Source organism: Camelus ferus, chromosome 27 (genome assembly GCF_009834535.1).
Source record: "Camelus ferus isolate YT-003-E chromosome 27, BCGSAC_Cfer_1.0, whole genome shotgun sequence".
NCBI classification, from domain to species: Eukaryota; Metazoa; Chordata; class Mammalia; order Artiodactyla; family Camelidae; genus Camelus; species Camelus ferus.
Window position 1 is genome coordinate 24,363,171 of NC_045722.1, and position 12,530 is coordinate 24,375,700.

General features: G+C 49.4%; 1 protein-coding gene across 1 annotated transcript; it reads right to left on the reverse strand.

The window, feature by feature from the left end:
• Nucleotides 1-6,589: 6,589 nt before the first annotated feature.
• Nucleotides 6,590-10,721, reverse strand: LOC102506525 (MAGE-like protein 2). Its single transcript, XM_014566463.2, is given in 2 exon segments — nucleotides 6,590-9,153; nucleotides 9,155-10,721. Coding segments are annotated over 2 exon segments (3,549 nt in total). The 5' UTR covers nucleotides 10,612-10,721; the 3' UTR covers nucleotides 6,590-7,061.
• Between the last annotated feature and the right edge of the window lie 1,809 nt (nucleotides 10,722-12,530).

Here is a 12,530-nt window from a genome sequence, read left to right on the forward strand (position 1 = left end):
TTGAAAGAGAAGAGTAATGTGGGGAGGGTCACTGCACTGGATTCCAGGACTTCCAGAGCCACAGCAATCAAGACAGTGTAGCATCGGTGGAGGGACAGGTACACAGGTCAGGGGGACAGAAACAGCCCACACAAGTGGAGCCAAAGTGGGTTTTTTTGACAAAGGTGCAAAAGCAAATAGATCCCGAAAGGATAGCCTTTTCAATAAATGTTACAGGAACAACTGTGCATGCATAGCACCTCCCCCCCCAAAAAAAAAACAAAAAAAAGGAAAAGGCTTTTAGTCTAAACTTCATACTTTATACACAATAAACTCAAAATGGATCATAGATTTAAACATAGACTATAAAACTATTAAATTTATAGAAGAAAACATAGAAGGAAATCTTTAGGACCTAGGGTCTGGTAAAGAGTACTTAAATATGAAACCAAGGGCATGATACACAGACAAAAAGAAATCAAGAAACTGAAAGTCAATAAAATTTAAAACTTTTGCTGTGTGAAAGGCTCTGTGACAATGATGAAAAGCTAACTACAGCATAGGAAAAAATTCTTGCAAACGACCTATCTAATAAAAAGACTCAGATCTACAATACATAAAGAACACTCCAAATCCAACATTAAAAAAATTTTAAAAAATCATTTAGGAAATAAACAAGGAGGGTGAACAGACATTTCACCAAAGAGGATATAAAAATAACAACAGCAACAAAAACAACAACAACAAAACATGGAAAGATGTTCCATTCCTCTAGCCTTGAGGGGAATGTAAATTAAGACCACAGTGAGGTTTTACTACACACCCTTTAGGACAGCTTCATTTTTTAAGTGGCTACACCAATTGTTGGTGAGGAGACGAACAAACTGGGTCTCCATATGTTGCCGGTGGGAATGTAAAATGTTACAACCATTTTGGAAAGTATTTTGGTAGTTTCATTAAAAAGTGACCATTCAACTCAGCTATTACTCAGAGGCATTTATCCCAGATAAACGATAATGTATGTCCATACGGAAACGTGCACTCAGACATTCACAGCAACCTTTTAGCAACTCAAAGCTGGAAACAACCAAAATAGCCTTCACAGGTAAATGTTTTTCAGCATTGAAAAGGAATAAACTGCATATTGGTACACACAACCACCTGGATGGATAGGGAGCGTATGATAGTGAGTGAAAAATCGCCAACATCAAGGGTGTGGTTTTATGTATATAATGTTCTCAAACTGACACAATTATGGAAGAAGGGAGCAGTGATTGCCGGGAATTAGGGTTTGCAGGGGAAGGGATGTGCTGACTATAAAGGAATTGCAAGAGAGAAGTCTTTGTGGTGATGGAACAGTTCTGTATGTTGATTGCGGTGATGTTTACAGAATCCACATTTGTGATAAAATGTCACTGAACCATACATACACATACTGCCAACGTCAGTGTCCTTTGATGTTGTCCTTTTGATGTTTGAATGTGTTTTGATGCTCTGTAAGATGTAAGCACTGGGGGGAAATCAGACGAAGGCTGCATGAGACTGTCCTGTATAATCTTTGCAACTTCCTATGAATCTATAATTATTTAAAAAATGTTTTTAAGGATGTCTTTCAGAAGCCAACAAAGCCAACACTCAAATCCCAAAGCTTTGTGGCCCTAGCCAGCTCTATTTCAGAGGAGATTCTGAGCCACCACACAGCACACCCTAGGAAGTCTACTAGATCTAGAAAATGCTTCCATGGTCATTGCTGGTTAGGTGGACAACAAGAATCCCTCTGTTAAGTGTGGTTCTCAAGCTGAAGTTAGTCTGAACAAATGAGGGCAGAGAAAGACAGACAGACTCCCTGGGAGGAGCACTGGCAGTTGGCAGAGTAAACTCATTTGCAACGAGAAGGGTATCCCCCTGAGAAACCAGAGTGATTCCTGCAGTGCCATCAAGCAAACAGGAGGGGACTAGTATTGAAGGTGTCATCTCTCAAAACAGAAAGGGGCCAGTATAACTTTCAGAATCTAAAAGCCCTAGGGGCTTGGACCAATGGGCTAGTAGTGTTAGAATTCTCTTCGTGGGATTCACAATGGGACCCTCTGGACAATTTGGAAGAAAGAAATTGCTTGCACTCAGGGAAGTGTGGCTTGTGCTCTAAAGATGGGTTCCTGAGATTCCTTCCCTAGAGATTCTTTCCAGAGAAGCCAGATGTCTCTCTAGTGCCCCAGGACTTTCCAAGAGAAACCAGAAATTCTGTAATCTAAAAGCCAGGGTCTTCTCCTTAAGACTTATCCTGCTGACACACCTGGATGTCAATGCAGAATACAATTCACACAGGAGTTCCTCTTACTACCCAGCAGAGGGACCCCTGGCCTCATTGCCTCATTTGTAAATCCCAATTTAGATGAAACCACCTCTAACTTGATGCTCCTTGACCCACAGGATGAGGAACATGAGCTGAGGAGGGGCTATGTCTAATTCTGGGGAATATTCAGAGCCATCAAGTGGTTTAGACAGAATAAAGTGTTATGATCTGGGCAGCCAATGCAGCTGTTTGCATGAGAGGCAATGCTGAGGGTAGGGGCCACTCAAAGGCAGCTGCCAAATCCAGGCAAGAAATAGTGGCTGCAGGAATGGAAAGAAGGGAGGACAGTGGCCATGTGAAGTGGCAAAACTGGCAGGTCTGGTAGACTGACCAAACGGGGAAAAGGTGCCCCCAGTTTAGGTGCTGGTAGTGTTGCAGCAAAGTGTGTTACAGCTCAGTTGTGACAGCAATCTGGATCTGGGTGAGAGACAAAGCATCACTCAGAGGGTTGGAGAATTCAGGTTTATTATGCCAGCAGGCCCAAAAGAGTTAACACTCCTGGACCCCATCTGTAGATTTACATAGGCTTTTATAGGCTCCCAGTCTACACTTTGCAACATCATATGCAAATAAGGTGTAACAAAACTGACTAATTAGGAACAAGCTTTGTAGAAATGGACCAATCAGAAGTGAGAGAAATGGACCAATTAGGAATGAGAGAAATGGGCCAATCAGGAGTTAGCGTAGGGAACCAATAGAATCTTAGGGGGTAAGTTCCGTTTTCTTAGAAGTAAGCTGTGTTTCCAGAGTTTAAAAAGTGAAATAATGCCACTGGGCCAAGGAACCGAATGGTGCTGGTAGGAGGGTAGTGACCCTGTCTGGGGCGTCCTGCTGTCTTTTTCATGGGGCTTCCCACCTCAGTACCCAGAGGCAGGAGAGTCAGCGCTGCTCCCATGTCCTTCTGAGTATTCTGGCAATGGACAGGAAGGTGCCACGTGGTGTGGGTGTGTCTCTAACTCTGAGGGTAAATGTGCTACATGCCACAGAGGGTCCTCTGTTCATCCCAGCTGCAGTGATGCATTCTTGTCTGCTGACCACGTAGCTTTATGTTTGGTTTGCACAAGCAACTGGTGCTTCCTTGTCTCTCCTGCTCTCGGGAGGAAAGGCTTATTTATAGTAATATTACCCTAAAATTCAGAGCATCATTTTTAGGTAAACACCCTGAAATATTAACTGGCTTATAACTGACATCCTTTAAAACAGTGCACTGGTTTCATCACTCTGAGAAACACTTTAAATGTCTCTTCTTTAAGAGTCTACAGTTTAATATGAAATGGCTTTTACTGAGCTTATTCCCTGGCACTTTTTGGTTGCAGTTGAAGTATAGTTGATTTACAGTTTTCTGTTAGTTTCAGCTGTATGGCATACTAATTCAGTTATACATATATACGTAATTTTTCCTTACACGTTACTACAAGATATTGACTCTAGTTCCCTGTGGTATACAGTAGGACCTTATTTATCTATTTTATAAGGACAAATATCATATGATATCACTTACATGTGGAATCCAAAACAATGACATAAATGAACTTATTTACAGTCCACACTTTGCTGGGGGTCTACTAGAACCCACTTTCAGAGTTTCCAGGTGCAGGTTGTCATATCTCTGATATGCAGCACATAATTTTGTGAGGGAGAAAACTGCAAGTCATTTTCTAAAGAAGCCTTGGGTCTTTTCAACAGAAAACTCACTGGACCACCTTGACTGACACTAGTGTGTTTGTGTGGGGGGACAGGTGTGCATTTCATCATAAGTCCCCTCCACTCTCCTAAGCACCTCTCTGTGTGAAAAAGCCTTTGCCTCTATTGCAGATTTGTTTTCTATTCAATATATTCCCTTATGAGGGATGTTTAGATAAAACAGCATTAACATTTTTAAATCTCTTGAAGATGTTGTTGGCTGAATTATTTCAAGGCAACTTGTAGTAATGCATACTTTCATCGGTAGTGTATAAGGGTGCCAGTTTTATAAAAACTTTATTCTGGATATTCCATGAGCTTTTACTTTATCCTATACCAATGTAATACATGAAAGCTGGAATACTGGTCTATATTTATGTCTTTATACTATTGTGGTGGAACAGTTTTCAATGACACTTTCCATTTATATATATATATATATTTTTTTGTCACCTGATATCATTTGTCCATTTAGTTTACAGAGGTTTTATTTTTTTCTTCATTTCATAATAAAAATCTTCATACTAAACATAGCTACATTTTAGAACTCTGAAATAATGGGTCTCGGACTTTCTCCCATTGCTTCTTACCGTGTATTTTCACATTTTCCTGGGTTTTTGTTTTCCGCCTCCTGATTTCATCATGTCAGCAGTTCTTTCTTAAACATTTCAGTTGACTATTCAGCCGATTTCTTTTCTTTCCTGTTAAAATTTTATTACTGCTGTAATTTATCTCTCAGTACATTTTAATTCAGGCCAGGTCTTCAGCCCCTGGCATTGCTTAGATAAGGTGATTTGCTTTATATCAGGTTATAAGATAAATGAGATGGAGAACTGCAAATGGGAGATGAGCCTTTCTGCCGTGGAGTAGACTGTATCTTAAGCATGGGACCAAAGTCATAAGAGGCCACTTTCCAAACTTTTTTCCACAAAGATGAACAGTCCCCCATGAGTAAATGATTTGGAGAAAACTCTTTTAAAAAATAACAATAAATAAAGTAAAAACCAAAGAGAAATACCAGACCTACATGCCCATTTCCTGGCCCAGCAAGGCCTCTTTTGGGGATGGTGTTCGGCTGGGACGATGTTGTTAACTTCAATGGGTACTTGTTGGTGTCAAAATTACCGAAGATTGATTGGGACAGAAGCAGGGTACTCTCAGACCCGCGGAGTTTACAAGAAACCGCCTCCGAATTTCTGGAAGACCACTTGGACAACTTGCCACAGACGGCCTGTAGCCGGGCAGGTCCTGGGGTGGAGGCAGTCATCCTAGAAAGCACAGCTCTGTGCTCAGAACAGACTCTCCATCCTGAGTTCATCTCCCGTCTGGAATCTCAACTTCCTAGGTGCTAGGTCTTGGAGAAGAGGTTTCACCTTGTCCTGTGACATAAAAAGGGAAACGTTTGGGCAGGAATGTAGGTAAAATTGTGGGCGAAAGTTGTGAATCAAGTACTAACCTAAACCCAGATGTTTGGGGTGTGAAGTTAATCCTCGCCGCCCGGGTTGCACTGCGCGGCGTCAGGAGCGGCAGAACAGTAACGTGCCACTAGGTGGCAGGAGAATACCATTTTAGCCATTTACTCCTCTGGAAATTCATCCCCACCCAGAGAAGGGCGGGTTAGGGTGGGGTTCTGGATCCTTCCAGGACAGTGGAGATGCAGTAGCAAAGCTGATGATCCCCATCCACCGGGAAAGAGTAGTAACTTCAGGGGTATCCTTTTGCATACACCAGCCCAGTCAAGTGTGCATGAATATCTTTCTCCAAAACACTCAGGTGGGTTCACTTCCCCATCACCTTTCCTCCCACACCAGGCCTGCACGCAAGGGCTAACTACCATTATTTAGAAGCCTCCGACGTCGCAGGCTGACGTCCCCAGTGTGTTATGATTGATGACCTCTTCCCAGGGGCTTAGGCTGGACCCCCATGTGGTCCCCATCCTTCCCCCCACCAGCCACCAGCACCCTGCAGGATCCCCAATTCATTGAAGTCTGGTATTTCCTCTTCCCTGTTATAAACCTGGATGTTTTTCAAGGAGCATGTTTCAATGTCAGTGTCAAAGTGTTGATAAACCCAAATTCCCTGAGCTGCTGGACATCCATGTGACGAACAAATCTGGATTCTTGTAGTCCTGTAGGCATGTGATCCTCCCTTCCCACATAACCTTAAGAAAATTTTATGCTTCACAGTACAAATTTACTGACCTTCCTGGCACTGACATGTCCCATTTAATTAATCTACTTGAGCCTTATACACTCACCTAGAAAATAGGAATGATGCTTACTTTGAAGGACCATTGCGAGGATCAGATCAGAGGAGATAGACCACCTCTTCTTGATTCAGCCTCGCTGACTTGTAAAGTTTTCACCCTGCTTTTATGGCAATCCTACGTCTCACCACCCAAAACAATCACTGCATCGCTGTGATGCGTGTAGCACTGTCTTTGAAAAACAGCTTTGTCACCATGGTTCCTACTCTCCCTGATCGTTGTCTTGATGCTCAGCTCCATTTTGAGAGTAGGGTGAACTTGGCTCCCACCATCTGGAATAAAAATTAGAATAAAGACAAACACTTCCATGTTATGCTGAAATTATATTTATATATATAGATATAGATATTTATTTTTCTGCAGACAGCTTTAACTGATGAGTCATTTTTAACATCAAAGAACAGCCTAGTTCGATGCTACATCATCTGTACCAGAATGAGATGGAGAGCTTCTCAATTCATTTCACAAAGCCAGCACAACTCTGATACCAAAAAACATAACAATTATAACACAAAACAGGAGAATCACAGATCTCACTTAAAAAATACAGATGCCAAAATACCAAAGAGAACAGTAGCTGATTGAAATCAACACCACGTGAAAAATGTACAAAGCTTTGGCAGATACGAAAGCAAGTTGAAGTCCAAACTTACACAGAGAAAGAACTGGAACATAAACACCAGAAACAAAACGTCCCCCCCACCCCACCCTGTCAGTGGCCTTTGGCCGGGGACCCAAAGGAACAGGAACAATGAGAGAGAAGGTAGCTGCTAAACCACATTAGCTGGGAGGGGGGCTGCTGGTGGGGTCATCGGCGTTATCACCGGGGCCAGGCTCATCCTTATCAGCATCTTCAGACTCACACTCTGCCACAGCCTCCAAGTACTGGAACGGCCAGCACTGTGGATCTTTCTTATGGAGCCTGGCCAGAAACTTCAGCACAAGCATCTTGCTGGTTTCGAGGAATGCTCGGGGGCCCCAGAGGAACTCATACTCTGCGGGCTCAGTGAGGGGGACCCGCCTGTACTCCAGGTACTTCTGCCTCACAAACACTTTGGTGATGAGCTTCCTTGTGTTTCCGAAGAGACTGTGGGTCTCCCGGACATCCAGCCCCAATTTATACAGAAAATTAAAGATCAGGTCCGCCCGGACACAATTGCCCTTCATAAAGATGAGGCTCAGGACCACCATCAGGAGGCCTAACTTGGGCCGGTCCAGGTAGGACGGCCCCGCTCCCCCCTTGTGACTCTTGTTGACAAGAATGTAAGAGTGGTTTTTGGGATCAATCTCCTTCAGCTGATAACCAAAAACACACTCCAGCTTGTGGTTGGCACGGTTGATAATCTCTAAGCACTCGTCCTTGTATTCACGGATGACGAATCTCACCATCTCTGAGCGCCTGATGGGCACCTTGGCTTGGTCCTTGACCAAGAGGAACTGCACCAGTGCATTAGCCCTCTCATCTAAGGGAGACAGTGGCTGCCTCTCCAGTGTGGGGTCATCCTGGGGGGCACCGAATCCCTGAGCCAGATTGGGGAGCTCAGAGATGACCAAGGACTGAGGGCTGCATGAGCTTTCCCAGAGACCCAAGGCCCTGGAGGTGCTCGGACCCTCCCAGGCACTCAGAGCCCACGATGTGCTGGGCCCCTCCCAGCCACTCAGGATCCTGGAGGTGCTAGGACCCTCCCAGCCACTCAGACCATGGGAGGTGCTCGGGCCCTCCCAGCCACCCAGGACCCCCCACTCATTCAAGTCCACACTCTCCCAGCGCCGAGGGGGCTGCCAGTTGCGCATGCCCAGCATCTGGCCACTGCCATCCTCCTCCGTGTTCAGGTGCTTCTTCTTCCGGGTGGCTTTGCCTGACCGACGCGGAGGCTCAGCGGCGGTCTTCGAGGCCTCTTGAGTGGTGGCCATTGCCTTGGGGGCAGCTGCCGTGGCCAGCAGGATGGTGGGCACTGCCTTGGACGCCTTCGAGGCACTCACATTGGGCTGTGGCACCCACGGAACTGCCGGCAGGGCCTCGACGCAGGCAAAGGGATCCTGCAGAGCAAATGGCAGTGACTTTGGGGCCTCTGAGCTGGCAGAGGGGCCCTGAAAGGCATTCGAAGAGGCAGGCTGGAACTGGGAGGTAGCTGGAAAGACCCTCGGGGTGGCAGTAAAGGTCTCTGATGCCCCAGGCAAGTTCTTCCAGGGCGTAGGCAGGTGCGCCCGGGCAGTCGGCACTGCCCTTGGAGCACAAAAGGTGCCAGCAAAGATCATGCGATCCTTCGAAGGAGCCCTGCGTTCCTTCGAAGAGGTCCTACGTTCCTTTGAAGAGGTCCTTCGGTCTATAGAAGAGGCCCTGGATTCTCCTGAAGGAGTCATCAATGATTTATCACAGCCCATGGGAAAATTTGCCCCTGCTAAGGGGGCTCCGGGCTGGCCCTGCGAGGCTGCAGGGGGGCCCTGCCAGGAGGGCTGGGGTTGCAGGGATGGCAGCTCTGCCTGCGAACCCGAGGGCTGGGCCTGCTGGGGGGGTAGCTGGATTTGCAGGGCCTTTTGGGAGGCTGGGGCCCCCTGAAAGGGCTGCTCCAGTTGAACCAACGGTGGGCCCTGCCTCTGGGCCTCCTGGGTGGGCAGGGGCTGCCAGAACTGCCCGGGGGCCTTTGGCGCCTGCCAGGTCAGCGCCTGGCCTTGCTGCACATCCTGGAACTCCATCGACGTCGGCATCTCATGTGGCACCGGGGCTTGGCCTTTGGGGGCCTGCCAGATGATGGGTGGGCAGTGCGCAGCCTGGGGGGCAGGCAGTGGGGCCGGGAGAGGGGCCGGCATGGCCACTGGGGGCGCCTGGGGGCCAGCAGGAGGCGCCGTGGGCACCTGAGGTGCTGGCGGGGGCCACCCGAATTGGTGGAGGCGCTCGCACCGGTGGGGCCGCCCGCAGCTGCGGGGTGGGCAGCCGAGCCTGCGGGGCCTGCCGCAGTGGTGGTGGGGGCGGCAGAGCCTGCCAGAGTGGTGGTGGGGTGGCCAGTACCTGTGGGGCAGGTCGGATGGGTGGCGGTGCCTGGCGGATCAGGGGAGGCGCCTGGCGGATTGGGGGTGGGGCCTGGCGTATCGGCGGGGGGCCCGGGCGAATGGGTGGCGGGCCCGGGCGGATGGGTGGTGGCCCCTGGCGCACAGGTGGAGGCGCCGGCCAGGCAATGGTCGGAGCCTGCCAGGTGACCTGCGTGGCCTGCCAGCCCAGGGACGTGGCCTGCCAGCCTTGAGGTGGGGCCTGCCACCCCGGCGAGGTGGCCTGCCAGCCCGGGGGTGTGGCCAGCGGCGCCGGCGGGGCCTGCGGGCCCTGGGGAACCGGTGGAGGAGCCCTTATAACCTGTGACTGGATCTGCAGGATCAGAGGCTGAGCCTGTGGGGCCCAAGAAGCCATAGGCTGAGCAGGTGGGGCCGGCGGCTGCACCATCGGGGCTCCTGTAGCTGGAGGCTGGGCGATCTGAGCTCTCGACCCTGCAGAATGGACCATCAGGACTCCCGGAGCAGGAGGCTTGGCCATCGGGGCTACTGGAGGTGGAGGCTGGGCCATCAAGGCTGCTGGAGGCGGAGGCTGGGCCATCGGGGCTCCTGGAGCAGGCGGCTGGACCATCAGGACTCCCGGAGCAGGCGGCTGGACCATCAGGACTCCCGGAGCTGGAGGCTGGGCCATCGGTGTCCCCGGAGGGGGAGGATGCGCCATCGGGGTCCCCGGAGGGGGAGGATGCGCCATCGGGGTCCCCGGAGGGGGAGGATGCGCCATCGGGGTCCCGGGAGGGGGAGGATGCGCCATCGGGGTCGCAGGAGGGGGAGGATGCACCATCGGAGTCCCGGGAGGGGGAGGATGGGCCATCGGGGTCCCGGGAGGAGGAGGGTGGGCCATCGGGGTCCCAGGAGGAGGAGGATGGGCCATGGGGGCCCCGGGAGCCGAAGGATGCACCATCAGGACTCCCGGAGTCGGAGGCTGGGCCATCGGGGCTCCCGGAGGGGGAGGATGCACCATCAGGACTCCGGGAGTCGGAGGCTTCCCCATCGGGCCTCCCAGAGGGGGAGCCTGGACCATCGGAGCCCCTAGGGATGGAGGTTGGGCCATCGGAGCCACTGGGGCAGGCGGCTGGCCCTGCGGGGCCTCCCAGGCAGGCTGAGGTGCCTGCCAAGCGGCCAGTGAAGCCTGCAAATCAATCGGAGGTGGATCCCAAGGGACTGGCGGAGCCCGGGAGGAAGCGGGCGGGGCCCGCATCAGAACCGTAGGGCGGCTATAGACCGGAGGCTTGGGGGCCTCCGCCGGGGGACTCGAATCACCCAAATTCTTACTTAGCTGCGACATGTCCCTTCGCTCTGACAGCTGGTGAGCCTTTTCCTCCGACAGCTGCTGGGCCTTTTCCTCCAGAGAGAAGAGAATGCCTACGTGGCTGCTCAGAGGATTCCTCCCCGCTGACTGGTGAGTAGGAAGTGAGCGCCCTTAGCTCTGCAGCTTTCCGCAGTAAGGAGGAGGGGGGAAGGGGGCTCAATCCCGCCCCTTCCCCGCCCCCGACCACCACAAGTGGATAGTGCAGAGGGGCGTCTACCAGGAATCCTGACTGACACAAGATCCCTCCCCGCACTGTCCGGTCCCCAATTGCAGCCTAATCGGACTGCCCATGGATGAGTTTCCACAGGAGAGTGACAGGACCGGACCTATGTTTTAGAAATCACTGTACTGTGGTATAGAGTTGGGAAGAGACCACTGGGAACATGGAAGGCGTCCATGAGGGGGGAGATGGCGTGGTTTGAGCTCAGATATGGCAAAACCCGGGCCGGAGGGATATAAAATATATATATGTATGTATATAGATATAGATATAGATAGATATAGATACATACACACACACTGCACGATGCAACAGTCATAGTAGGCAGCTGCTATAATTAATGTAAGAGTGAGAGAGAAGTCGCTGTCCCGGGGAAGTGGGAAATCGCTGGTGTCGCGGGGCTCGTAGTGGGGAGAGATTGTCGAGTGTTGAATAGGACATGGGCATTGACAGTGTGTGCTGTGGGACTGCCAGAGAGAGCTACCCTGTAGACACCTGTATAATGGTTTGGGATTCAGAAGAAAACTGAGCTGGGAGTCACGATCCTCTTCATAGAAGCAGAGCTGTGCCAGGGAGTGTGGCTGCAGAAGAAGAGTGTTTAGAGTGAAACTCCTGAGACAGGTGTTGGAGAACGCAGACCTTTTTAGACACAGGTAGAGAAAAAGACGACAAAGAATAGAGCGGGAAGGAAAGAAATCCTGGAGAAATTAAGATGCTCCGGAGATCAGTGGAAGGCAGCATTTTTAGCCTGGGGGAATAATTCCTGTGGAATAACTGGGATGAAAAAACCAGGTAGATTTACTGTTGCTGCTTATTAGTTGCAGAGCAAGAAAGAAATTGTAAAGAGGAAAACAACAACAACAACAACAAAAGCACTAGAAAATAATAAAATGAGTGAATGAAGAGATTCAAGATTAATACATAGGAAAAACAGATGAAGAGTGATTTACAGAATTTGGGGGACATCTACTCATAGACAAAATCAGTTTAAAAATTAGACAAATGATGTTTTAATGGATAAAGCAGGAGACATCACATTTACTGAGTAGCGCTATGCGACTTCATGCTGAAAGAAAAAGCCAGTCTCACTGCCAGTTGGGTTGTTTTCTGGAAATATACAAAATACTAAGTATTAAGGATGCTTAGTTTAGAAGAGGCTATTTGCTGCCTAGGGCAAGAGTCCAGAGTGACCAATAAAACACGAATGATGCCACAAGGGGGCAGAAGAGAATGATAGAGGCTATACCCCACTCCTCCTGAGGTACCCTTAGCCAGTGTTCCTCAAATTTGGTAATTTATGAATCCCAACAAAGGCATATACACACTCCCAAGGTTATCGTTGCCTTAAATAATGAAGTAATAATTTGGGAGTGAGGGTTCAGTGGTTTTTTTCTGGCAACTGAAGGGGTGAGAAATCAGAATTGTTATCCTTCAGAACACCTTTTCAGACACCAGTAGCTCTCCCCTGGTGCCTGCTGAGGTGTCTGTCACACCTGTGTACACACCTGTGTGCTTCTGAAGTATGAATACCGCCATGTCTCATGGTTTCCAGGTTCCTCTCTGGGCTAATGATCTGTCCCTATAAGACTTCTGAGTTTGATAGAGATTTAGAACTACTTCTAGAGATGCAGTGCATAAATTTGGACACATAACCCTCATGTTCCCCTGTTCCCAA